At 45.1% G+C, this 27,870-nt stretch overlaps 3 protein-coding genes across 10 annotated transcripts in view; 1 reads left to right on the forward strand and 2 right to left on the reverse strand.

Annotated features, from left to right (window-relative positions):
* The window catches only part of ADIPOR1 (adiponectin receptor 1), a 38,381-nt gene extending 34,775 nt beyond the window's left edge, over positions 1-3,606 (reverse strand). For 2 of the 4 annotated variants that reach the window (XM_029574151.1, XM_029574147.1), the window contains exon 1: positions 3,474-3,606. The gene's annotated coding sequence lies outside the window, so the exon portion shown is untranslated. Of the gene's footprint in view, positions 1-3,157; positions 3,179-3,315; positions 3,338-3,473 lie in introns of those variants that run through there. The other 2 variants (XM_029574149.1, XM_029574150.1) reach the window with 2 other exon arrangements.
* Positions 3,607-3,617: 11 nt separating this feature from the next.
* On the forward strand, positions 3,618-24,902 carry LOC115074576 (rab15 effector protein-like). 3 transcript variants are annotated; one of them, XR_003852282.1, is made up of 3 exons: positions 3,618-3,757; positions 3,925-4,041; positions 24,532-24,902. XR_003852282.1 is itself a non-coding variant. In XM_029574155.1 (2 exons), exon 1 carries the CDS (start codon positions 7,071-7,073, stop codon positions 7,782-7,784), a length of 714 nt encoding a protein of 237 aa, XP_029430015.1. In that variant the 5' UTR covers positions 6,519-7,070; the 3' UTR covers positions 7,785-8,218; positions 24,532-24,902. The 3 variants fall into 3 exon arrangements, 1 of the variants encoding a protein (XP_029430015.1); XM_029574155.1 differs by lacking the exons at positions 3,618-3,757; positions 3,925-4,041 and adding an exon at positions 6,519-8,218; XR_003852281.1 differs by lacking the exons at positions 3,618-3,757; positions 3,925-4,041 and adding an exon at positions 23,832-23,920.
* On the reverse strand, positions 10,636-26,203 carry LOC115074575 (NADH-cytochrome b5 reductase 1). 3 transcript variants are annotated; one of them, XM_029574153.1, is made up of 9 exons: positions 25,950-26,203; positions 24,695-24,844; positions 21,753-21,822; positions 20,783-20,889; positions 18,406-18,535; positions 17,266-17,349; positions 15,945-16,030; positions 13,293-13,392; positions 10,636-12,383 (listed from the first exon to the last, which is right to left on the reverse strand). In XM_029574153.1, exons 1-9 carry the CDS (start codon positions 25,962-25,964, stop codon positions 12,211-12,213), a joined length of 915 nt encoding a protein of 304 aa, XP_029430013.1. In that variant the 5' UTR covers positions 25,965-26,203; the 3' UTR covers positions 10,636-12,210. The 3 variants fall into 3 exon arrangements, with proteins under 3 accessions (XP_029430013.1, XP_029430012.1, XP_029430014.1); XM_029574152.1 differs by having other exon boundaries at positions 21,753-21,825; positions 25,950-26,196; XM_029574154.1 differs by lacking the exon at positions 17,266-17,349 and having other exon boundaries at positions 21,753-21,825; positions 25,950-26,201.
* Positions 26,204-27,870: the final 1,667 nt, after the last annotated feature.

Consider the following 27,870-nt stretch of genomic DNA (forward strand, 5'->3'; position numbering starts at 1 on the left):
GCATAGCTCTCTGCTTCAACGGCAGGGGAGAAGAAAAACTGATACTTCACGCATATCCAGCATAGCTCTCTGCTTCAACGGCAGGGGAGAAGAAAAACTGATACTTCACGCATATCCAGCATAGCTCTCTGCTTCAACAGCAGGGGAGAAGAAAAAAGGATTCGCACTCACAAAGCGGGGAGTAGCTGGCTTGTTACGGCGGTTACTACCCCAAACCAAATAAGCCTGATACTTCACTTTCAATGCATATCCTGCTTCAACGGCAGGGGAGAAGAAAAACTGATACTACAAGCATATCCAGCATAGCTCCCTGCTTCAACAGCAGGGGAGAAGAAAAACAACCAATAAGGGCTGAATAACACAGTCTGGGTAAAACAAATAAGCATGGGTGTAGCTTGCTTATTGCGGCGGTTACTTCCCCTACTACCCATAACTAATCAAGCTTGATATTTCACTTGGTTGCAGCTCCATCACTGCTCTCTACATTAATGGTGGGGGTGGAAGGGAAATAGAACCAAAGAGCTAAGAGAAACAGATAAGTGTGAGAAAAAAATGTGAAGCTTGCTGGGCAGACTGGATGGGCCGTTTGGTCTTCTTCTGCCGTCATTTCTATGTTTCTATGTTTCTATGTTAGTACATTGGCCTCTCTGTGCAGAATCAGGTACCAACATCATACTTCCATCAGTGCTGGAATATTAAAAAATGTAAAAAAGATTGTGTCAATTGCCCTTTACTGTGCTTGCCATAGGTCTCTTTTCATTAACATGTGCTATATGCATTTGCTATATGAATGACTGAAGATCAAATAACTTTGGTTTCCTACGTGTTTCAATTATTTGAACACATGCTCCATAGCATTTTATTGCTATTAGCAGATGTAATTTTTTGTATTTACTTTTTAAACTTGTGGACCAGAAAAACCACAACACAAACACACATATTGTTTTCAACTGGGCCCTTGAGGAAAAGAAGCACAGGGTAATAAAGCAACTTATTTTATTTATTTATTTATTTTAAGTTTTTCTATACCGGCATTCACAATAGATATCGCATCATGTCGGTTTACAATTAACAAGTGGATAGGTAACAAAAAAAGGTAAAAACTAATATTTATCTTAATAATAATAATAATAATAATAAAACATTAAACAAGAGAAGGCTAAGGTATGCAGTTACAATAAAACAAGGGAGTAATACAACTTGGAGCATAGAAAAGAAGCAGGGGATTAAATCGAAAACTTAAAACTTAAGAACATGCCATACTGGGTCAGACCAAGGGTCCATCAAGCCCAGCATCCTGTTTCCAACAGTGGTCAATCCAGGCCATAAGAACCTGGCAAGTACCCAAGGTGATTCAGAGCATTGGCATTAGAACCAGGATTTGAACGGAGAACATGAAGATTGAAAAGCTTCCCAAACCTTTCCTGGGGATCCCACAGCCAGGTGTCCTTTCGGGATATCCACAATGAAGCTGTATGCAATGGAAAATCAATCTATCCAAATTTACATTATGAACAGTCAGAAAACCCAACTGGCTATGGGATTCCCAGGACAAGTTTAGGAAGCCCTGATACAGTGTTAGCAAAAGTAAGCATTCTGCCCTGCTTCATGTTCTTAGTTCTCCTAGTGGGCAGTCATTTTGTAGAACTGAGTTACAAGGAATACACACAAAAGGAATATTGCCAGTCTCAGCTGGTTGACTGTATTCTGTTGTCACTACTCACCCAAAAGTACAATAATCCCCCCATAAAATAGAATCTGTTAGATCTTGCATACACTTATAACCTAGCATAATCTGACTGGCCAACATAGTGTTATTAGCTACTGTGCTGTCATATGCCCAGGCTAATAACACTGGTCCACAAGGCAATGGATTATCATAGAAATTCACACTATACAAAACTGTCTGATTTTTATGCAGTTCTCTATACACTAGTCAAAATAAATGCCATGCAATTAAGTGCTAATCAAATTTCCAAAAGTAGTTTAGGTTTTCTGTTTGTGTCTAACCTTGAGGCCAACTCTTAAAAGAAGGAAACTGTAATCCACCTACGTGGGACAGACTGGAATCCTTCAAGCACGTAGAAACTCAGGAAGCCACAATGATGGGTACACAACATCTCTTGGCTCCATTCACTAATCCAAAAAAGGCAACTGCCCATCTCAGGCTGTAAAGTCTGCCCAGTTTTTTCACATTCCTATAATTTCAAACATACCTAATAAAAGCAAACCAAACAAAGCTGAGATTCCCCAACAATTACAGTCAGGGCTGAGGTGAAAGCCTTCAGCAGAACAGGAAAGTTTCTAGCATGTGTCAGCCGAATTCTAAAAATATAACAAAAGTGTTCTAAGTAGCGAATGTAAACCAAATCAAGCAGAGTTTATACAGATAAATGTAAAGTATGCAGCTGGGAGAACAGCTCAGTCTGCAGAGCAAGGTTTTATCTATTTCAAAACCAATTTCTGAAAGTACATTCACAGCCATGATCTTCATTTCAGTTAGCAAATTGGAGAACAAAAAATAATATTTTGTACCTGTAGCAAAGGGTTACATACAATTAATAAATGTTTTTCCAGTAGACATCAAATGTCTGATTTACTAATCCTTTTATACACAGAATGGAGGAAAACCCCCTTGATTTACTAGGAGGTTTTCCCCCAGTCTGTGTGTATGATATATATATATATATATATAAATAAAAGGATTTGTAAATCAGACATTTGGTGTCTACCGGAAAAATTCTTAGTACATCACACTCATTGTGTACGACAGCTTTAGAATTCTCTGAACGAGTGTATAGAGCTTAAAGCCCTGTAGCCTAGCTAATTGATTATGTCACCCAAGGGTGTATAATCATGCTTGCTGGTCATGTACGCAAAGGACCTGATGGCAGACCACCTTATTTAGGGGTCTATTTCGAAACTATGATAAACATTATAAAACCCGTGGTACTCCAGTTTCATAAATATACCCATAAGTACTGGAGGGCATGACAAGAGGACAAAATAGACCAGGACTGAAATGAAGACATAAAACACAGATCGTAAGCCAAAAGACGACGATCAGAGTAAATTCCTGGACAGCATCTAGCTCCTCGAAGTACTCAGCCTCCATCACAGAGGACTGCACGACTTCACACTAGTAAGAACGGCTTACACTAGCAGCTCAGCGGCCCAGAAGCCAGCGCCACCCGGTGCCCTGCAGGGAGAAGGCGCACGATGGCTCCCTGACGAGAGCGGGATGGAAAGGATTTGCAGGCTAGTGGGGCAGAGGGGGATCATAGGACGGAAGCCGCACCGGGAGAAGACAAGCACCTGGGACGAGGAGGGCAAGGGGGGGGGGGGGTCCGCAGTCGGGGGCGGTTGCCCCTGGCCGAGCTCCCTTCAATCAGCAGGCGGCCGGGACTGCCCTTCCGTCCCGAGAAGGCCACGTCATCCCCTGGCCCCCAACCCCGTGTCTCAATCCAACTCACCTGCCGGACGCTCACCTCCCCCACTGCCACCGCCACCGCAGAACCTCTGCAAGCCGGAAGTGAGGCGCTGCGGAATGACGCACTTCCTGCGCCAGACCGGGGACGAGGATCATAACAATTGTCACAAGAGCCCCTTAGCAACCAGAGAGAAAGCGAGCGAGCCCTCGATACCTCCAGAGGTCCTGACGGAGAGAAAGTGGCCCCCTAATATCCAGCCCTGCTTTATTCAGAGGGAGTGGCCCCTGGCACCACATCCCTTCCTGGAAAAGCGAGTGGATCAGAGAGTAAGCAGCTCCTAGAGCCTCATCCCAGCCCTGAGAATGTGGCCCCTAGCACCCGGTCCCTATTACAGAGTGAGCCCTCATATCCTTTTCTTAATGGTGTGAGAGCCCCTTGGACTCCCCAGTAAAGTTAATGTCTCTAGTACTGGGAATGTTATGGCATTTTGCAGGGTCGAAAGCATCTCTCATTGGGAGAGCCTGGAATGTAATGGACAGAGACCCCTACGCCACCTCACCCCTAGTGAGAGATGAAGAGAGTCCTATCAGAGAGAGCCTTGGAGAAGGAGGTGAGAACAGGAGATTTTCTTCCTCCAAGGGAAAAATTATTGGCTCCAGAGGAGGAGGAGGAAGAAGGAGGGGGGGGGGTCCACGACAGGATCTCCAGAGGCAGCATCCAGCTGTGTACCAATGGGGTGAAGGAGAAAGAGAGTGTGACCATCGAATGTCCTTTCAGTGTATCCATGTGAGAATCTTTTCAGGAGTCCAGATCTCCAGGGACTGGATTATTGTGAATGGAATTATGCTAGAAGGAATCCTTAAGGGAATTGCCCCACTGAGAAACATTTGTGTAGTAAGGGTAGTAGGAGACTCAGAGAACCCCACTTGCACCAGGAAATGTAATTGGGCTTGTCATGCTTACTTCTTAGAGGGGTTTAAGACAATGATCATCCCTAGAGAAGCAGTGGATAATAAATGAAGCATTTGGCTTCATGGGAGGTTATAACATTGATGTTTATTTTCAGTAAAGCCTTTCTTTAGAGCAACAGTTTTGCATGGAATATGGAGTTTGGAAATTGAATTCCCTGGATTTCTGAGGGAGACATTCGTAGGACCTTGGAGTTTACTTTCCCATCTGTGGTTATTAAGCACTCCACAATGCCACTGCAGCTTCTCCTTACTGCCCATCCTTAGTACTCCTCCTCCATCCCTCTGCCATTAATTCCCAGTCCTCCACTATCTCCCTCAATCCCCTCCCCCCATCCATTGGCGCCTCTTCTCCCTACTGTAGAAAGAGAGCACATTTCATACCTGCACCTGCCTCTGATGGCCAGCTTCAGTCTTGCAGTTAAAGCCCTCATGCAGGCCCATATAAACATGACTCTCTTATGATATCATTGTGATATCACTACTGTCTGGCTCTGGGATTAGTTCATTCTGAAAGGATTCTAGAGCAGATTGTGTGCGTTTAACACCAAATAATTCTTTTTTGAAGATATATTGATGGATTTCAGTTCATTCTCACCTTTGCACCAGAGCAGCCACTGGCCCCAGTGCCTCTGGTACTCTTGCAACTCTCCGGATCTTGGATTAATCATGGCCCCCAGCTGTGTAGTGTAGGGGTGGTGTCTGTGAAATCTGTGTACATGGTTGAATGGAATGCACCTGCTATTGGTTCTGCTAGGGAGGATAAGTTTATGAGTAGAAATAGGCTGAAACTTCAGCCTGTCATCCAAGCATTATTGGCTCATGATATCAAATCATGATAATAAAATCCATGGAAATCAAGGAAAAATGATGCAGAGATATTATTTGAAGCAGGAGGAATAAAACATAATGAGAGAATATAAGAATCTTAAGACAATGTACAGACTATTATATGATATTTGTTATAGTATTTTAATGAATTACTCGCCTTTAGTCTTAGATCTTTAATAAACAATTTAATATGTATTGGAACATTTTAATTTCATGTGAGATATGTTAAGCCCTGCTTATGAATACTACCTATGAAAACCATCATTTGCTAATTAATAGTAATGAATGTTACTACTGTAAACCATTGTGGTCATTATATGGAACAACGGTATATTTATTTATTTATTTATTTACCAGGATTTCTAGACCGTCGTTTAGTAAAAACTTTCACAACGGTTTACATGATTAAGAAAATAAATACATCTTTGAGTATAAAATAATTTTGAGAATACACAGAAATGAAATAAAACAAGTTTTACAATAGAACAAATAGTTAAAATCAAAATAAAATATAGATAAGAACAGCATAAGAAAATAAGATTAGTAAAAATGCATCAATCAGCCGTGCTATAAGTTCTCTTAAATAACCAGGTTTTCAGATTCTTTTAAAAACTTTAAAATCCGATTGCATTCTTAGTTCAAGTGGCATTTCATTCCAATGCTTTGGGCCTGATAGTGAGATTGCTCTGTCTCGCACTAACGTTAGTGTAGCCATGTTAACAGACGGTACTGTCAGAAGGCCTTTATTTGCTGATCTGAGGTTTCTTTGTGGAGTGTGTAATCGTATCATAGCTTTCATCCAGTCATTTTGATCGCCAAAAATTACTTTATGTAGAGTACATAACATTTTAAAAAGAATGCGTGAATCAATTGGTAGCCAGTGTAGAGCCATTAGGGTTGGCTAAATAAATAATCATAGACTGCTAATTTTTTTCTCTGATTTCTAGGAATACTATCATTTTATTAGGTCACCTGACCAAGATTTTAACTGGGTGAAGTCTAAAACTCTGTACTCTAAACTGTGTAATTTACATTAACAAACCACAAACCTATACAATGGTGATTTTTTTTTTTAATTTGTGAAAACATGTTTATTAATTTTCCAGAATTATAATGCATAACAGTTACATGACAGAAACATGAATATCGTCCTACAATGATGATATTTAATAAAATATATCTTCTGAGAAAAACTGCATATAGCCAGACTTACTATTCAGAGTCTTGTGGAGCTTCTTGTCTTGTGTTTTAAATTGAACCAGCAGTGACTGCCAGTTACAGACTCACCTTGAATACTTGTATGAAGAGAAGGTGTCAGATGTCTGACTACCAAGGCCTCCCTAAAACAAACCCCTTTGTGACATCACAGAGGGGAACAAACCAATCCAAAGAGGCTGAGCCAGGCTCAGGGCCAGCTCCAACAGGTAATTTAGCAGGAAATGGAAGTGACCACAGGAAAGAAACAGACCGAAAGCAGAGCCTAGGGTAAGGCCCAGCAGAGCTACTAAGAGACAGCATATTCCTATCAGCTGTTCTGACTTTTTATTTCTGAAGTCTAAGTGGGATTACCTGTAAACAATTTTGGAAATCTGATGCCAAAAGCTGAAGCAGTTGCACTTTCAGAAGGACAGATGCCTAGAATGCAAGTGACTTGACTGTTTCATTTTTGGGAGTTTGCCTTTTGTTTGGGATTTACTTTTTCCTAAAGTGGACATACAAATCATCTGCATGCCCTGCTTCTCCAGAGCCAGACAAAAATACGGCTAGAGCCTTCGAGGCTGCAACATCAAATAACATCTGTGACAGCCCAGACTCTCGAGAACATTTTCAGATTGGAAAGATGGGGCAAAATCAGACTATGTTTTTGGCACAAGATAACAAACCTGACGTGGTATGTGAGATCTTTACCCAAATCCTGCTGCATGCGGCCGAAAAGGTGAGGGGTTATCTGGGATTCCAGGACCCCCAACAAAAGCTGAACATAAGCACCAGGACTCTAAACGAGGTGTTTTTGATGAGCTTCATCAGCTTGTGCAAGGAGAAAGGGATGGAGGATCAGATTTCCACTAGCAAAATGACCAAGCAGCAAGAAATCTTACTGGGGGTGGACTGGATCTGGACTCTGACTGGAGGGGACAAACAAACCAGCTTCCAGATTGCTGTGCAGACGGTGCAGCTGGGAGACACGTACAAAATCAGGGAAATGGACCAGGATCCTTATGAGAGGATTCTGGAGAAGTCAATGATAGACTTAGAAGGCGTCAATAAGAGCTGTTATGAGAAGCTGCATGACTTCTGCACCTCCATAGGCACAAACTGTACAGGACTGATTATTGTGTATGGGGTGCAGGAGAGAACCAGAGAGATCCGTGGAGTCCTTGTTAATCACCTTCTTCATTTCAAGGACAAGAATCCCCACATGAAAGAGGAAATACTGCTGCAGTATCTGAAAACCGCAGGTTGTTTTATCACTGTGAAAGAAATGATGGAAAGCTATATTTGCAATGGAAAAAAATCCACCAGTGCTGAACAGGTCTACATAAACTTTCTTTAAGCTCTTCTGCCAATTATTCCTAGGAGCAGTTCAGCTCTTGAAACACTTATTTATTTCAGGATGTTTGCAGTTTACTTTTTTCTTCCCTAATCATGACCAGGCCAAGGGTCACATCACTGGGACTGTTCCACAGCAAGTACTGTGGCTCCAGCAAGGGCCACATCACCAGAACAATGTCTGAAGAAGAGATGTGTCATCAGGAGGACTGTTGTCACCTAAGATAGCATCTAAGAAGAGGATGTGACATTGGACCACTGTCTGATCAAAAGGTACATCAGCAACATAGAGCCTGAGGAATGAATATGTTACTGGTACAGCTCTAAGCAAGAGCACCAGGATGAGATTTAACAAATGGTCACACCACTATAACCGTTTCTGTGTCACCAGAGGCAGCTCTTTTGAACAGATAACTGCAAACTCTGCCAGGATGGGAGGTAAGACCCTTTAACCCTTGCTGTGCCTGTTTTTTTAACTGGGTTGCTTGGACTTTGAACTTGCAACCTTCTGGCTTCCAAATAAGAGACCCTACCCCGAACTAAAGGACTGAAGTGACATGTGACTGGAAATATTATTATAATGTAGTCTGTTGCTTGTGACAGAACATCATAGCTCCCCAAGATATGGCATCAGGATGAGAGGTGAGCAAAGATCCGGTATCATTCACTTACTGTAGATTCCAAGCAGGTCTCTGAATCCCAGGAGACCACGGTACCTGCAAACATGGGAAAGCTGAAAGAAACGGAAACTTCTTAAGAGGTTATAGGGACAGACTGGTAGCTTCCAACCTGAGAAATATTCAAAGTAATATAGATCAGCTATTTTATTAGCCCTGGAATACATCAATATGTTGGATCTATACTGTTGCCAGCTTAGTTGGTGTGAATGACAATGTCTTTGCTAGCCATCAGGTTAGGTGGCTTTGAAAAGGGGGGAGGAAACAACTTGGGGTAGGTAAAAAGGCAAGAAAAAAGCAGAGCTGATTTGCACAGTGAAGGTGAGGAACAAAAGAAGGTGAGAAAAGATCACCAGAAGTAAGAGGAAAGAAATATTGGGAAGAGCCACCAGTGTTATTGAGTAGCAAAATGGAAGACATGGCAAAGAGGAACTGCCGAGAGAGGCAAAAAGAGTGCGATGTTGACTGATTTTCTTTCTTTTTGGCAGCAGTGGTTTGAGGTTCCTGCTGCTGGAGTTCACACCATAACTTCAAGGTCCAAGAACTAAAACAAGTGCATTTTTATTAAGGAATTGCCAAGGTTTTGAAGCAGCACTCTTCCACTCACCTGGGGTGAGCGCATTTTCTTGGCTGGAGAAAGCAGGAGCAGGGGCAAATTGCAGAAGCATCTTTGGTCCCAGTTGTCAATTGGGGCCCAGGCGTAGGAGCTGGGGAGTGGCAGAGGCATCAGAAATATCATTAGAGGAGATGAGGGACATCTTTGTCCCTGACTGGGCTTATGGTGGAGGGGAAGGCAGCACCTGAGAAGGCAGAGGGAGATGTGAAGAAGAAAGAGTGAGAGAATGAAAGGGCTGGAGGGGAGAAGAGGAGAGAACATGGGGAGGAGGAGAGCAGGCTGCAGGTTGGGGAGACTGGGTGGTTGGATGGAGCGTGTGTGGAGCTGGAAGAATAAGACTGCACTGAGGCGGGTGAATGGGGTTGGTGGAGGAAAGTGAGAGGGCTGCACCAGAGTGGGGACTGGGAATTGGTAGGTTTAAGTGGAGGAGAGTGAAAGGGCTGCCCAGGTGTGGAATGGCTGGGAGGTGTGCACTTGCCATGTTTCCCCATTGCTGCCATCCCTTGGAGGAATGGGGGTGGAAGGCAGGAGGATATGGTGAGTAAGTTACTCTTGCATGAGATCTGGGCAGTGTAAACTAGCACTAGTGATAACCCAAGAGCAGCTGAATAGCTGTATAGACTAGTGGGAGTGCCATTAGTTCATTTGGGTATATACAAACAGGAAAGAATTTTCAGACTGTCCGCGTGGGTACCTTTTGCCTACAGGCTTTGCGCCAAGCACACTTTTCAGTATGAAACTTGCTGAGGATACAAAGTACCTGTAGACGTTTGCACCTGCTTTCATTGCAGGTGCTTTTCTCAAGGAAAATAATGCACTGAGAGTGAAATGTGCAGTCTAGGCCTGTTATGTTCCTCCCTCTCCTTCCTGACCTACGCACATCCCCGGGAATGCCTCCTCAACACCACTGCAAAATCCATGTGTTGTGGAACGCCGCATCATGGGGGGGGTAATTCTCAGATGGCTCGTTTACACGCAGAAATGGCTACTTACCTGCATATATGGCTTTGAAAATTGTCCTCCTGAGGGTGGTCTCATTTTCAAAGCCATTGATGCACATAAATCATCTGGGGCTCTGCACATAAAAGGGTATGTGTATCCTAGTTTCAAGCACAAACTGAGCAGAGGTGTTCCAGAGCTGGAGTCGGCACTTCCGTGCATAAGTTACACCCTCCAAAGAGGGCACATTTTGAAAGCAAACTTATGCACATAAATTGGCTTTGAAAATATTCTGTAAATCTCCATGCACAACATACAATGCAGACTTTATCACTACGCAGGGTGTTTTAAAATTACCCTCAAGAACAAGCTGCAGACAATGCGTTTTTTATTGGATTGTGTGAATGTGTTCATGACGTGCTTTCGGGAGCGCTGTTCGCTGACCTGATGAAGGCAGCACAGCTCTCAAAAGCTGGTTTCATACTTATTATGTTAGCCCAGTAACAGGATCTCACTTTTATTTCTGTGCATCTGAAGGGACTAATACAATTCTAATCTCTATCTGAACTTGTCAAACAGGGAGCCAATGCAGATGAAACGTGTGGAATGACACAAATGGGAAATGCGGTTGAGAACTTTATTGCATTTTCTCATATGCAAACAAGCAGCAGCTCTGGCACTGGAAATAAGAAAGACTCAATTTGGTACAATGGTCAGAAAAATGCAGACTGAAAAACAGTTTATTGGGAGTGCTAAGCACAGCAAGTTAATTATTATTATTACATTTCTATCCCACTTTTCCAATGTTAGCTGAAAGTGGTCACAAAATAGCCACATAACACAATAAGAATCCATAATCCCATTAAAAGATACCACAGCACCGACAACAAATATTACCAGCAACAGATGCAAAAGACCAATTTAAATACAAAAACATGGTTAGATTTGCATACAAAACACTGAAAATGCATTATTAAAAGCATTTAATACTGGACGGTGAAGGCAGCTGCAGAAATCAGAATTAATAGTGGTTTATGAAGCAGGACCAGTCTCCAGCTTTTTGAATACCCTTGCTCTTAGATGTGAACTGGGCAATATTGCAAACGTTACAATATGTGAAATCTTGTAAGTTGCTCGCCCCTAAGCTCTTGGGACTGCCATGTGCTGACCCATTGTCATCGCTTTTCTCACAAGGCTGGATCTGATTAGCTATGATGTCACAGATGACATCACAAACCAAGCATTAGAAATCTGGAGGCACTGTAGTGCTGACTGCTGGGTTGGACCTCTTGAGTGCTCTGCTGGCAGGAACTCTGCTAGTGAGGCAAGTACCTGGCACTGCCCAATGGGACAGGGGAAGCCTGATGAAGGGGACAGCCTGCCTGCAAGAAGTCCCCCTTAAATCTTCCCACATGGAGCCCTTTAATTCCACCAGGGGAGTGAGAGATGAGTTGAAGTAAAAACCTATCCTCCAATAAGAAAAGGTTCAAAGCTCACCCAGTAACATTTGAACCTATATAATTATGAGTTTCCTTAAGTTGTACTGTTCTATACAATGGGATTCTTTTTTTAATTCATTTGCATTAAAGGATATGACTGTTTGCCTGTGCTAATAATCAGTGGGTGGAAAGGAATTTTATCAGTTTTAAATAATTTTCAATTGAATGTATATACCCAAAGGTAAAAAACATGTGCCCATTAACAGGTAGATGATTTATTCTGGGGGTAGGCCTGCATATTGAATTAGGATGCTATTAATGAATAAACTATAAATTAGTGGGAATCCTGGTATAGCTGGGATTAGTTAATGTGCACTCTGCAGTGCCACAGCCCATTTTTCCAACTGGGGATCTTGGAATATGAGCGTGAAATCTTTTGGCTCCAAACAAAAGACTATTGCTGAACTAAAAGAGCAGCTTCCATAGCTAAGCTAGTAAGAGATCCATATCTACGTTAGCCTGGTTGCTCATATCCATTTCTCACAGATGGGATATAAAGATAAATCAAAGTAAGTCTGTCAGGTCAGAGAGGGTTAATACACTAAAAAAACGGATTCTCTGGTTATCCCAGAGTACTTGGGGTGGATGGGATTAACAAAGCACAGATTCTCTGGTTATCCCAGTGACCTGGGGCAAATGGGAGCAACAGATAAAGCACAGGTTCTCTGGATATCTCTGTATGTGTGAGGTCAGAGGGAATCAATAAATAAAACGTAGGTCCTGAGCATATCCCAACATGTCAAGACTAGGATTGCAAGCAATTTGAATCATAGGTGGAGGGCCACACATCAGGATCAGGGTATCCTCTGCTGGTGCAGGCAGGTGATCCCTGATCACAGAGGCATTCACAAATCCCTCGCTGTACTCCCATCCTGTAACATAAAAAGATGCCATGTTAATCACCATCACTGCCCTTTGCCTATAACACACATCACTGCTTGCACTGGGAACTCTTTCTGCTATCCACCATCCCTGCATCATTGTCACTGACTTCTCGCACAGTCAGTGCTCTCTGCCTATTTCTAGCCTCCTGGGGTTTCCTCTTCCATTCCTGCTTTGTGTTTCAGTGGTAGAGGTTTAATGCAGGAGGCAGAGCTGTCACATTGCAGTGGATGGCACTGTCCAACAAATGTAATATCAACTGCTGATGGGAAATTTCTATGATCATATAAACCTGGATTGCCTAAAACCAATGCATGGATACCCTATGGAAGGGCTTATATTCAGCTGCTGGAGGCATTCTGAAAAATGCACATTCAGTCAGGACTTCATAGCAATTGTGATGTCATGACATAATACTTAATTACCTCAAAGAGACACCCAATAGAAGACAAATATGATTGACCCAGTATTCATCATAATGCAGAAACAGAAGTCAACCCGCCAATTTCACAAAGTATGCAGGTGTACAAACACTGCATTTCAAGTACAGGTGTTTCTACATATGTATAACTAGTGAAATTGATGGACTGTCCTCAATTTCTGCTGTATTAGCAACACTTAATTGTTGACCGTGTAGATAAAGGATTTTATTTTCAAAGTAAATTTAAATTTAGCAGCATGTCACTGGGTCTGGAGACACAGCGGTAGCATGTCACCATGCCCAGGGATCTCACACGCTTGTGAAATATAGTAGGAGAACTTCAATAGATTCTTCTGGTGAAGACATGTCCTAGCATTTCGTTTTGGCTCATCTCGGTGCTCCTCTACAGCAGGCACAGAGTGAGCCCTCAGCTACGTCAGTGCAGAACAAGTAACGATGAGGGGAGACTGGAAACTACCTGCTGGAGCTCGGTCTACAATGAACCACAGCTTCAAGCGATCTGGATGCCGTGTTTGCAGCTCCTCTAGCTCATCCCGAAGAAGTATGTCTTTATCAGTCTGAAAATACAGCATAGTGAATTATATCGCTGGTGGCGTAGAAGCACAGAGAAGGAGTACAGGGCACATATTATATTACCAGCGGGGTATAAAACAGAGAGAGCCTATAGTACACCATATTACACCACTGTAATCTATATAAAGAGAGGGAATACAGGGCTCAGTATGACTTGTGATCCAGAAATGCTTTATCATCACATATAGTAATATATGTATCAAATAGTGGAATGCAATATATCACTAAACTTTAATTGATTAGGTAAGCATTAGACTCTAAGGGCTTTATTCAATAAAGATTTGTTTCCACTGGCAGAGTGGAAAACAAGTTCTTTTTGAATAAGATCCATAAGACAAGAAAGATTAGGTGTGTCTTGGAGACAGCATCTGCAGTGGAAAGGAGTTGGCATTTCAGGCAGAGGGTGCACCCATAGAGAGAGACCCACCAGTCATTCACTGGCACCTATAGAGGGAGATCTGCCAGTGGTATCCATAGCAAGAGGTCTGCCACCAACTCCCATAGAAGGAGATCTCCCACTGGCATCATTAGAGAGAGATCAGCCACCAGCACCTATAGAGGGAAATCTACCACTGCTCTCCATAGAGGTAGATCTGTCAGCGGCACCCATAGCAAGAGATTTGCCAGGGACACCCATAGCGAGTGATCTACCATTGGCATCCATAGAGAGAGATCTGCCAATGACACACAATGAGAGATCTGCCACCAGCACCCACAGAAAGACATCTGCCAGTGAACCCATAGCATGAGATATGCCACTGGGTCTGCTAGTGACACCCATGCAGAGAGATCTGCAAGTGGCACCCAGAGCAAAAGATCTACTAGTGGCACCAATAGAGATCTGCCACCATATCCACAGAAAAAGACCTCCTCCAATACCATATAGACCAGTCACCAGTGTAGTCTGCATTGGGATGGAGAGGAGAGGGGAAGTACAGTGGAAGGAACATGGTGAATAAAAGTAAGATTAGAGAGAGATCTATGGGTAAGTTCACAAAATTCATTGAGAAGTGGAATGGGTGAGGGGGCATGTGTACATCGGAGTATCATCAGCATAAAACGAATGGCTGAGAGGGCTGTCCCGGGGACTCCAAGCTCAGAACTGGGCAGTTTCAGAACCTCTGCCAGATCGGGTTGGTCCGGTCTGGGCGACCCAGGGAGACACTGCTGGCACAGATGATTCCTGCTAGTGACCAGCAGCGCTGCGAGTGGTTTTGGAAAGATGTGTCCTCTAGTCCTGGCACTACCAAGGATCACTGGCATTGCCCAAACAGCCTATCTGAGGGGTAGGGGCGGCAGAGACCACCAAGTGGGTAAAAGCGGTGAAAAAATATTTAATAAATGAGAGCTGAGACGTAAATATAATGAATTATCCAAAATAAATAAGGTTAGATGGTGGTTAACTTTTCCAAAATAGTTTTGACTGGCCTAGTTAAGATGATTGTCAGCTGAAAATCATTCTAAATTCAGCCGGCTGGAATTAGGGGCCTCAGCCTAAATTTAGCTGGCTAGCCCGGAAAATCAGCACCAGCTGGCAAAGGCTCTAAAAACAAAAAACCCAACCAAGTCAGCAGTGCCCCCTTCCTCTCAACAGCCACGATAAAAAAAAAATAAATTCCTGTCAGCCCAATCCTTTCCCCCATCCTGACCCCCATGATTTCAGAAACCCCCCCAAAGGTCACCCCAAGCTTTGGCAGCAGAAGGACTCAGTCCTACTTCCTACTGGCTTGGCATCCAGAAGGAGTGGCCTAGTGGTTAGAAAAGGTGTTGGCACCTCTGGTTAGTCAGGTTTTCAGGATATTCCTAATAAATATGCATGGGAGAGATCTGCCTTCATTGTGTACAAATCTATTTCATGCATAAGGATGAGGGTTACCCTCCAAACCAGCCCGGTTTGTGGCCCTTGAGGACCGGAATTGGCCACTCCTGGGTTAGAACAATGGGCTGGAAACCAAAGTTCAAATCCCACTTCTTCCACTGGCACACCTTATGACTGTGGGCAAGTCGCTTTGTTGGCCATTGACCTAGGTAAACACTCAGACTGTAAGCTCTTTGGGGAAGGGACTAACTAATAATGCTGTAAGCCACCTGGAGCATTATTTGGAAAGACAGGCTAAAAATCCAAATTTTGTTTGATTTGTCAACGATGCTACATAACATCATCATACAAATATGCTGCTTTTTCAGAAAACCAATGCCTGCCTCATGGGACCCCTTAATAACATCTCTGTTAGAGCTGTGACAAGGTTATATGCAGATAAATCCTCTCATCATGCAATGGGATTTATGCAGTGAATGAAGTCTCCCTTAATGTATTTTTTAATAAACCATGGACTTTAGATCGTTTGGAGGATGATCATAGTAAGCGAATTTGTGTTTTTGTAAAAAATAAACTAAGACGGATGTATGAGTTTTCCTGCATTAGTACAGATTCTAAACCTGCAGTATGTCAGTCATTCTCAGTCCACAGTTCTGACTGATCTTATGTCCTTGACACAAAGCGTTCAGACATTCAGGATACAGCTATAGAACCAACCTGGTTGGCAAACAGGAGAGAACATTTGGTTTGGTCATTGGGGTCCTTCATGATGGCTCGAATAAGCTGCAGCATGGGTGTCAGACCTGCAGAAACATATCAGAAAGAGCGCCAGTGTGCAGTTCTCATTCCCTGACAACCTCCAATAATGCTTTCAGGATTTTGGCTCAGTGTGTCCGCAACACGTGGCTTGCACACAGTCAGATTTACTAAAATGAGAGGAGAAGACAATAAAAGTCTGCTAGGTCTTCCAGGAAACCCCCCCTAGGCTGTCTCCTATCCACCCCCGCCACTTACCTCCCCCACCAGGTTGCCTGGCCCACAGGATGCCAGGTGACCCGTCTATGGGGGTAAAAAGAGGGGGGCACTGGCTATCTCCCATCCCCTCCCCCTCCGTGGCAGGCTGCGGGACCATGAAGTGTGGCTGTCTCTCGTTGCCTCTGTGGCCACTACCGCTGGTCTGACCAGTTATCTGATTAACTCCAGTATTCTGAATTATCCGTATAACTTACCTCCTAGGGTTAGCCGGATAAAGCTATCCGGGTACATTCAGCAGAGTGCTTAATCGGCAGTGCTCTGCTGAATATCCCAGGCAAAGTAGCCGGATAACTTGTCTGCTTGCCACTTTTCTGAATATTGAAAGTTCTGCTAAACTTTGGGCCTAAGTGAAGTGCTGAGCATTTTTTAAATGTATCCCATTATCGCTCTCTCTCTTTTTCCTAGCTATATAATTCTAAAACTGAGTCTCTTAACAGAGCAACCTATTAAATGACTGATAAAGACCCAAATGGGTCCATCCAGTCTGCCCAGCGAGTTGCTTAGTACAGTAAATGCTGCTCCGACCTTGGTTCTGAGAAGGTCCCATGCTTCCAGTCTCTTTCTGCTGCCTGGCTGTATGGGTGTGAGGCCGATCGGCACTTGATCACAGCCGAGAGACAGTGCATGAACAGACAGATCACGCTAAACCGAGGTGAGACTGTAAAGGTTCTGGGGTCTCAGTGCGCCACTCCTCTTAAGCAGCAGGGGCAGACTGTATCGCAAGCACTACCCCGCCTGGGTCTCCCCGGCCAATGAACCACAGAACCCCAGCTGCAGCAGGGTCCAGGACAGAAGGGGAGAGGATAATGCACCTTTAGCACCGGCAGCACCGCAGACAGACAAATTCCATTGAGGTTAAAGACGTAGGCCAGGCCTAACTTCCGTCCCAAAAGGTGCTGGCATGACAGTAAAGTAAGAATGCACGGGACTCCGGGACTGAAGGTCCATCTCCCGCTGACTCGGACTTGGGTTGTCAAGCCTGGGAAGCATCCCTTACACACACCTGTGCCTCCAGCGATCAGTCCTAGGGCTTTGGCGAATTTCACCTGAGCAGGGGATTTCTTATCCGGCTGGATGGCAAACTTCCCTGAAACGAGAGGCAGAGTGAGTGGCAGTCTCAGGACGAGAACGGGTCGACCTCAGTGGGAAAAGAAGGGTTAGAAGCACTCGGAAGTTTGCTCATGGTTTGCAGTGGTCAGAAGCAGCCCTGGAAAGGACCAACAGATGACTCCATTTTTCCAGGTCAGGCTGATTCAGACCTGCTTTGTACCACATTTCCTGCCTGAACTTAGAGTCCTGCCTTTTTTTTTGGGAGGGGGGAGGCTTTTTCCTTTATCCCTCCATTTTTGACGACTCCACCCGCAGGTGGCATGCTTGGGCTTCGTCTTGGACCAACTTGAACATCTGAAAAGACTCACCAAGGATGGGCAAACTAGATAGGCCGTTCGGTCTTTTTCTGCTGTCACGTTTCTATGTCTCTATACAGTGGTGGCCAAACTGGTGGCCCTCGGGCTGAATGTAGCCTGTAAGCAAATCATTTTTCAGCCTAGGATGATGTTCATTCACTTAAAAGCTGCTGTCTGACCCTGGGGAGACAGAAAGTAGCCCTACTGTAGGAGGGAGCGGCCGGGCCTGAGATGAACTGCTGGTCACAGGTTGGGGAGGGGACGATAGCAGAAGGGAGAGAACAGAGAAGCGCTGCTGACAGCGGGAAGAGGAGGGCAAGCGAATGGTCCCAGACCTATCCAGGGATTGTGGAAGCAGGAGATGAGGAAGGTGCGTAGCTTTGCCGAGCACAGACTAAGCCAACACCTCTCCCCAAAACATCCCCTTCCAGCAGTCACATGCTGTATGTTTGAGTGCAAGACAGAGAGTGGGGCATGCAGGGGCAATAAACAGAGATACAATTACTGCTGAGGAAAGAGAGGGGCAAGCAGGAGCAATGTTATTGATTAGAGTTATTTAACAAAGAAAATCAAAGCACCAGAGTATCCCTGAAAGTACCGATACAGGAGGCTGTACGAAGTGGACTCTGTCCTCGGAAGCTCTTGCCTCAATAAATTGGTTGCTCTATAAGGTGCCATAGGAGGCTCTACAGTTACAGAATGGTTTTCCTGTCCCCTGCAAGTTGTCCACACGTTACCTTTTCCCTGATAAACCAGCAACCCGCCAGGACCTCGGAACTCGATCATGTCTCCAATCGCCAAATTCTCCAGATACTGGCTCATTTTTCCTCCGTCAGGAAACTTTGGATGCGTGCCTTTAAAATAGATCTTGCAGGGGACGGTGGAGAGGCAAATGAGAAAGAAAGAAACAAGCTGAGAAAATGCAAGCCTGGACTGTGGCACCGTGGCTCCTTTGCACTCCTGGTCCCGCTCTCCCAGCACATTCTGCCGGAGGCTCTTTCCATGGACGGAGCTGAATGGAGTTTGAGAGGTGTCCTGGAACCTCAGTAAGAGGCCCGTCCGTCAAACTTCTGACCAATCCATGGAGAGGGCCCCCGACACATGCACACGGAAGCATAGACAGACAGACATGGCAGAAGCAATAGGTGCCAGTGACTTCCAAGACAAGTATCAGTTGTAAGCATGACTGTGATGTTTTTAAATTAAAAAATAAGAATCCTCTTCAAGATTAATATTTCACAGTCAGAGAAAGAGAGAGAGAGATATCAGCCCTCTGCATCTGTAGAACTACTTTTAGGGTTAGACCATTATTTTTCTGATGAAGCGAGCCCTAGAGCATTATAGGAGGACTGCAGTGGTGTTACATAGAGGTCCGTAATGTTAGTGATGTCATCATGTGGAAAAGAATGGTCAAATCCTCTGGGATGTGGGAGGGGGCAGTTTCTGCCTGCTCGTTTGGGCCTTCAGCTTAGTTGGATCCGGAGCTGGAATCCACCACCAGGAGCCTTCCTTCTCAACCACCCAGGGATTCTTTTCTTACTTTTATATCCCTTCAGCCCTCAGCCAGGGATCAAAGACTGCAGCTCAACCCAATATACGGTGTCAGCAGTGACTGGACTTTGTGCATTCCCCAGATCTGCTGTAATGTAGCAACTAGGAAAAAAAAACAACCCCTCCTCAAACAGGCATGCAGAGTACATCAGGCAAGTCCAGATGCACTAACATGCAGGCCGATACAGTACAGTGCAGTCCAGCTGAGCACCCTGTTAACCCGCGATTGGACGCGCGTTTTCAACGCGCTAGCTTTACCCCTTATTCAGGAAGGGGTAATAGCCTGTCGAAAATGCGCGTCCAACCCCCCCCCCGAACCTAATAGCACCTGCAACATGCAAATACATTTTGATGGCCCTATTAGGTATTCCCGCGCGATACAGTAAGTAAAATGTGCAGCCAAGCTACACATTTTACTTTAAGAAATTAGCGCTTACCCAAAGGTAGGCGTTAATTTCTGCCGGCGCCGGGGAAGTGCACAGAAAAGCAGTAAAAATCTGCTTTTCTGTGCACCCTCCGACTTAATATCATGGCGATATTAAGTCAGAGGCCCCAAAAGTAAAAAAAAGTAAAACATTTAAAAAAAAAAAAATTTAAATGGGCCAGCGGCTCGCGGGTTGAAAACCGGACGCTCAATTTTGCCGGCGTCCGGTTTCCGAACCCGTGGCTGTCAGCGGGCTCGAGAACCGATGCCAGCAAAATTGAGCGTCGGCTGACAAACCCGCTGACAGCTGCCGCTCCTGTCCGAAAAGAGGCACTAGGGACGCGCTAGTGTCCCTAGCGCCTCTTTTTTGCCGCGGACCCTAATTTAAATTAATTTACTATATCGCGCGCACAGGAGAGTGGCCTGTGTGCGCGCCGAGAGAGCAGGCGCTTGCCCGCTCTCCCGTGATTTTTACTGTATCGGCCCATATGTCCTTCAAAACGAGAGAAAACTGTGTCTGCTAATCCAGTAGGAGCTTGTGTGCCTGTATCTTTCTGCTCCAGAGTATATAATATGGCAGGAAAGATGGATCAGGTACCTGGGAAAAACATACACCACAGTAGTATACTGACAGACACTGCCCAGCAGCTGCGGTGGCCAAAGGCACTGCACACGGTGAAGGCCACATCTCTATCCTCGATCTTCTCCTGTTGAAACCTCAAGTCTCTATCATTCTCTGCCCTTCTTAGGAAGCCCAAGACTCTATTCTTTCAAAATTCTCCATCTGCCTACAGATTCATTCTCTTTCCTCAAACTGGACTTTTGACCAACCTCTCTGGTTTTCTTTCTATTCGTTGTGCTACTTGTTCCCTCCGCTCTCCTAAGTCTTGTCCCACCGTATAATTCGGCCCCCGCTGCTAGCAGCCCTGTTGTTCCGGACCCAGATGAAGGAAGGAGCAGAAATTTGCTTTTCTGTAATTACCTCCTATTATGTCCACTTCCCTTCAGATTCCAGCTCAGTACTTAGCTTCCTTGTCGAGGATCCTATGCTGCTCCCAGTGGAGTGGTGGATTGCATTAGCATTTTACTTGGCTTCACATCATGACTGTAAAGCACTGATTATGAATAACATCGAATACCTTGATGACAAGATCCACGTACCCTTTGTCCTCGTCACTGGAGATGGGTGTGTATGGTCTGACCACGAGGCTCCCATCAATTCTGGCAGAGAGGTAGACATGCTTCCCTGTAGAGAAATGCCAATAGGTTGACAGCTTGCAACATACCCAGTACCTCACACTGTCCCCCCTGGTGCAGCTCTCGCAGAATCCTACACTGCCCCATGATGCAGCTCACAGGAAACCTCACACTAGCCCCCCTGGCTCACAGAATAATGCAGAACCCCACACTACAACTTGTTAGGCTCCTTCGGTCTCTAGAGACCATGACTGTGTGTTCTTCTAAGTCTTTACTGCTCTGCAGCCTTTACTGTACAGTTACAACACATTTGATGCATATTTCGTTTTTATTGTGATTGGTTTTATTGGTTGTTATTATGAATTGCATTTATTTGAAGTGCTATTGTTTCTTGCTAATATTTATTGTACCCCTGCTTTGAGTCCTAAAAGGAAATGCAGGTAATCAAGTATAGATAGATAAATAAATAATTAGTGCATGCCTCTTGCGACGTGTGTTTGAAAATGATTTGCATCAGTAAAGGGACTGACTCCACTGAATTACTGGAAGGCTTCCATGTCAAAGGCGGCAGCTCATAGGGAAGCAAGGTGGGGCAGGATAGCGAGGAGCCTGACCCTATGAAGATAACTGAGATCCTCTCTGCTCCTCCCTTAACTCCCTTCGTTTGCCCACCAGTGAGCAAATGTAACAACAGCACGGCTTCTTCTCTCCTTTGGAAGCGTTCATGCAACATGAACTCAAGCAACATGCTGCCAAGCCATCCATCCCAGAGGTGGCTGCATGTCTGTGATGAATGAAAAAGCACTTTAAGAGCCTATTTGGATGAAAGGTGCTACATGCCATTCCCAGCTGCCATTCTCTGTAAAAAGAAATAAATAAATACATAAAGTTGAATTTGTGAAGTAATCTCACCGACAGGAAGCCCCAAGACATGGTCTGGTGAAGGGAGGGCAAAGCGAAACCTTCGGGTGTTGGCACTCACCTGCTAAATTAAGGAAAATAAGGATTTGAATGTGGGCTGCACAGAGTGAATATAGCACAGCATTGTACACGCAGCCCGGACCTGTACACATAGCACAGCACGGTACACGCAGCCCGGACCTGTACACATAGCACAGCACTGTACATCCAAACCAGCACTGGATATGCAGCCTAAAACTGTGCCCATAGCACAGCCCTGTACACACAGCCCAGACCTGTACACATAGCACAGCACTGTACACACAACCCGAACCTGTACATATAGCACAGCATAGTACATGCAGCCTGGACCTGTACATACAGCACAGTGCTGTACACCCAACCCAGCACTGGACATGCAGCCTAACCACTCAGAGCACAGCACTCTACACATCTCTGTACATGCAGCCTGGCACTGTACACATATCTCAATATTTATTTATTTCATTGCAGTGCTAAGTTTGTGTACATAGCACAGCACTGTACACAGCACTGTACATGCAGCCTGGCACTGTACGCATATCTCAGTATTTCTTTATCTCATTGCAGTGCTGGGTTGTGTACATAGCACAGCACTGCACACAGCACTGTACATGCAGCCTGACACTGTACACACATCTCAATATTTATTTCTTTATTTTATTGCAGTGCTGAGTTGTGTACATAGCACAGCACTGCACACAGCACTGTACGTGCAACCTGACACTGTACACGCATCTCAGTATTTCTTTATTTCATTGCAGTGCTGAGTTGTGTACATAGCACAGCACTGCACACAGCACTGTACGTGCAGCCTGGCACTGTACACACATCTCAGTATTTCTTTATCTCATTGCTGTGCTAAGTTGTGTACATAGGGATATGCTGGCTGTAAGCACAGAATTTGCTGAACATCGGATGAATACGCTGTACTGTACTCACATCATTTGTCCTTACAGTGCATTCAGTTTATAGTTTGAAGTTTACTCCTTCTTAGCTCAAGTCAACCACACAACGAACCCAGCACAAAAGATATTTATTATATTATTTATTTATTTTATTTTTAATTTTTATATACCGGAATTCCTGTATGCAATACAAATCAATCTGGTTTACATGTAACAAAAAGGTTGCCCTGGTCTGGGAGGTTAGACCGGGGTTTTTTACATAGAACAATAACAATCAACCAATGAACAATGAACCAATGAACCAATGAAAAGATGAACAATGAACCAATGAAAGATGTACTAAATGTTTATTAAAGCTCTTAACGGAGGGGCCAGGACAAACAGCTCAGAGGCACTCGGGTTCCATTCCCAGACCAGGATTCTCATGGGGCGGTAAGAGGCCAGAGGATTTTTTTTGGGGGGGGGGGGGGGGGGCAGCGGTCAGAACACCCAAACAGAGGGGGCTGCGGTCATTATTCAACAGCGACCCCTGAAGGTAAGCACAATCTGCAGCTCCCTGCTGAGGATTCTCACTGAAGGGGAGGGGTTATAGAGGCACCGGTCAGGGATAAAGCCGCCGGTGGCCTTGAGGGCAGGTCCAGGGCCTCTCGGTTTGGGAACCCTCCATCACAAATGGCAGTGAGCGGGTTCCATCTTGGCTGCCAGCTCAGGTGTGAGAGCCAGGCCACAGAACACCAGACAAATGGAGGAAATATGCGACTATGCGGACCTATTAATGCACGGGACGGAGGCACGGACAGCAGCAGTAGCCTCTCTGGATTTAATGGTCTCGTGGCCGCCCACTGATGAAATCTGACAGACAAATCAGTTTTTATGGCTGCTGCAGGTGGTGTGGCCATTGTTGTGTTGGATGACATCACTGGTGCTGTCATAACCTTTGTGAGGTATTAACTCTGCTGATGTAAGTACTTCTGTGCTCCGCCAGGCATCTCGTGTTACAAAGCTCTGAACATTTCTGGCTGTTGTCTGCGGGACTGAGGGGCTGGCACTAGCGTGGGTTACCAGCCTGCAAAGGAAAGGGGATCGTCTTAGAGGCGAGATGAACCATGGTGCTGCCTGCCAATGTTCAAAGGGGAACTTCCCCGAGGAGTTCCCAGTGTTCATTTTACAAAGCACTTAGAGAACGTAATAATGGAGAAGAGGAAGCCTAGCCTTGGATTTGTAGATTTGAAGGTTTGTAAAATATTATGCACAGGGGCCAGGCCTCCAAGGAACAGCACCAAATATACCCCGAGCAGGCCTGATGTCATTTTGTTAGCAGCTTCAGAAAAAAAAAAATATCACGTGGGAGGTCTCCATTTACCAATCTGAAGTCGAGCTGACTAGGATCTTGCCTTGTTTTGAGGCTTTTGATTGTTCTTGTTATGTAGTCATCCCACCATATTGATTCTAAGTCTACTATGTTGCTGCTGTGCTGATTGTCATCGGCAAAAGACACTAAAACAACTTTAGCACCTTTAAAGCACAAATAGAAGAAAAAAGTGCTTGATTTACTGTGGCTGTGGGATAAAAGCTTAGTAAATCAAGCCAAAAGAAGCTCAGAGCAGGAGATTTGGGAGGAAGGGAAATGTTGCCAGGATAAAAAGATGCACACCTTTCATTCCTGACCACTGTGAAACCTTAAATAATAAAACAGAGGCCTGAATAACTCCAAGGCCCAGGAGAGTTGACATTGTTGACTAAACGGGGTGGTAGGGTGAGTTTTCTTTCTGGAATTCTTTATTGGGAGAAGAGATGAGATGTGGGGTCCCTTACACTTTCCTTATTATCTTATTATTTTACAGAAGCCAAGGCGCTGTGGACTACAGTCACTGTGCTGTATGTGGCTCCCAGCCGTAACCTGGAGACTCCTCGAGCTGCTTAAGGGTCCTAAGCAATGCCCAGCTGGCACCGCGTCCACCTGAGAGCATCCCACGCCACACCCGGCCGGCAGTGCCCAGCACTTACTGTCTTATCAACAAGGCATAGCAGATACTTCTCACTGGGGTCCTTCAGCGTCACCAAGGGCTTCCTTCTCCTCCTCACCAGGTAGCTTCCGACAACAAAACCCACAGCAGTCAGGACCGCAGCGCCCACTGCCACCAGCACCCTTGTGGACTGAAATGACAGGGGCAGAGCAGGAAATGTATGGGAATTAAATCTTCACATTTATACATTTTGTTTTAGTTGGTTAGGCTGAAAGGAGAGGAGGAGACCTGATAGAAACATTCAAATATCTAATGCAGAAGAGAAAAGCTTTTTTCACTGGAAAGGATGTTCTAAATAAGTAATCACAATATGAGGTTTCCGGAGAGTAGATTCAGGAATAACATTAGGAAAAATAAAAAATATATATATATACATACATGCATAAAGGAATCTAAACATCCACAAACGCACACACACACCCATACACCCAGCTGGAAAAGCTACAGTAAGAGACCTCCTAAAACTTCACTCAGAGCTCTCAGCACTCCCCATACACAGATACTGCATGGCAGGGCCACCCTTGTATTCAGGGATTGTCACCCTCCGAAATACCGAGCCACCCCTGAATAATAGGGATCTGACCTGGGTAACAGGGAGTGACACCTGTGGCATCAACGACAGACAGTGCATTTAACACATGCCCCCAGGAGCAGCGCCAGATATAGCATGTGACTGACAGCACCAGCAGAAGGAGCCATGTGACGTACATGTCCCTTGTCATTCATCTCACTCGCCCCAATGGGTTTGATTTACCGTGGCACGAGCCGACCCTCCGAACAGATTCAGAACAGACCAAGGACTATGTGCTCCCAGCCCTCACTGCTAAGGCTTTTGGACGAACCTTTTAGATAGCAGTGGTGAGAATCAGACAAGGTCGCACATTGCAAAGGACTGTCCTCTTACCACGTTTCGGGGGGGGGGGTCTATGAAAACAGAGCTCGCTCAGCATGGGAGGAGGCTGGCGCTTGGCATGGTCCACAGTCTGAATGCTATGAGTGAGTGCATTTCTCTCTCTCTCTGTTCAGAGACAATTACCCAATTAGATTAATATAGAAAAGTCCTCTATCAGGCTAAGGAATGCCAGGAATTCCGGACTGCTCAGATCCCTTCCTCTACCAGGAGAGGGAAGCTGGACTACATCCTGGAGTAAATCTTGGTTGCATCGCAGAAAGACAGAATCATACATTTCTTTCGAAAACTGTGTCAATAGCGTTCGGTGGCGAGCGCAGCTTACCCCTGGGTAACCCATCGCCGTTTATGGTATTGCAGGGCACTGTGCCGTCCTGACTCTGGGTACTCCGTCCTGCTGTGTCGGTCAGCCAGGGCAGGGCTGAGAGCTCAGCTCTACCCAGACACGGGCACACCCACCCTGTCCTGCTCAGAGAAACAGCCATTCAGATTCAGGGGCCGTGTTAAAGGCGTCCAGCTCAGTGCTGGGCACACAGCTGTCACTGCAGGACTGTCATCTCACCCCACGTCAAGCGAACAGGCTGATCCAGTCCTGCTTTTGTCCTGCTTGCATGTACTGTATGAATCTGTAGTTCTGATTTTCCTAAGCGCATCGATGGGAATTAATCAGAGCCACAAATCCATCCATTTTCTGTGGAGGGATCTGCAGCAGTCTGGCTTGCTCTGTTTTTACAGCAGGAGGTGTATAGGTGTTCTAGGCCTGTAGCACTATCTGCAGTGTTGTCTTTTCATAGTTAGAGGGTGCTTTTTGAGTTCTGGAAGTTAGGGTGTTTTGGTGTGGCAGTGTCTGGCAGTGGAAGGTGTTTGTATGACTGTTACTGAGGTGTCACCAGAATTTGAATATATATATATTTTTTTGTATTGAGTTGTAAAGGGAAACGTCCCAGGTCCATTGGTGGGGGAATAATCGGAAGTGCAGGGCTTATATTGAGATTTGTCCCTTCCTCTACAGACTCCAGGCTTTGCTTCCATAGCAAATCATTTTAAGGGTAGTTTTACTGGGTGGTGGAAACTGGCTGGGGAGGTTTAAAATTGCACAGAAGGTCTTCGGCTCCTATACTGATTATGAATTTTATGGCCAATTTGAATCCATGCTGGGGGTGACGTATGAGAATGTCAGTTTGGTTTGCCTTTGCCCTCCCACTCCCATGCCTCACTTTAGCCCCCGTTTCTCCCCCGCTGCTTACTGTAAAAAAAAAATACTCAGATAAGTCACAGGCATCTTTGCAGGAAGCTTAAATGCAAAGGGCAGGATGAAGACCGGGAGTAACATTGAGGGACTGAGGGGAATCCTGTTATTCAGTGCTTCTGTTCAGCTAAGTATTTTAAATAAATGAATAATAAAATAACTGTAGTGGTATCAGCACAATTAAAAGCAAAACCAGTATTTACTAAGTACTATAGCAGCTTAGGTTTGTTCTGAAATATTTGACAAGGTGTAATGCTTGCATTCACTTAAAAAAAAATCGTTTTCTTTGACAAAGCTGTGCTCATGCTGCAGAGTCCACGCCAGAAAACCACAGCTGCAAACATCCTGGATAATAATATTCTTTAATGTTCCCCAGACGGCAAATAACGTATCTAACCCTTTGCAGACTCTTCAGTGCCACCCTCTGGGGAGGAGAGGTGTCTGCTCTCCCACCCTACCATACCCCCCTCTGCCCCTCTCCTACCTCCACGGGGTCACACAGGTTCACCTCCTCCAGCTCAGGAGGTGGGGCAGACCACTGGCAGCCCGTGCGTGGCTCGTGACCCACCAGTGAGCCATCCTTAAGGGCTGGCACCATCTACGTGGACTTGGGAAAGGCTAAAAATGTTATGGGAATAAAATAAAAAAAAATGTATAAGGTGATAACACTAGTCCAATAAAAAGCTGTCACCTTATATACTTCCGCTTCCTCAGGACTTTATTCAGAATAAACGCTTCTCTTGCGTAGAAATGGGTGGGTTTTTGGCTTGGAAGAAAGGAAGTGGACAAGGCCCTGGAGGTGCAGCCTGACCATGCCACAGGTGGGACTTGCCACAGCGCACAAGACCCATGGGAGGCAGTTCCAGTTGCCCTGTTGGGTCTGGAGAAAACGAGGCTCCCAGCAGGTCGTTGGAAACATCGAAAGACCTTGCTGCACCTGAGTTTTTAAGGTCCCACGGGTCCTTTCTTGGGACGTCAAAGAAGACACAACATCTGG

Source organism: Rhinatrema bivittatum, chromosome 12 (genome assembly GCF_901001135.1).
Source record: "Rhinatrema bivittatum chromosome 12, aRhiBiv1.1, whole genome shotgun sequence".
In the NCBI taxonomy this organism is placed as follows: domain Eukaryota; kingdom Metazoa; phylum Chordata; class Amphibia; order Gymnophiona; family Rhinatrematidae; genus Rhinatrema; species Rhinatrema bivittatum.

Bases quoted from the DNA above. Each gene is read 5' to 3' on its own strand.
- LOC115074576 (XM_029574155.1), top strand. From the start codon at position 7,071: ATGGGGCAAAATCAGACTATGTTTTTGGCACAAGATAACAAACCTGAC.
- LOC115074575 (XM_029574152.1), bottom strand. The intron at 20,890-21,752 runs GTGAGATTACTT...ATTTCTCTACAG, and splicing joins TGTCTTGGGGCTTCCTGTCG to GGAAGCATGTCTACCTCTCT. The intron at 17,350-18,405 runs GTAACGTGTGGA...CTCTCGTTTCAG, and splicing joins GCTGGTTTATCAGGGAAAAG to GGAAGTTTGCCATCCAGCCG.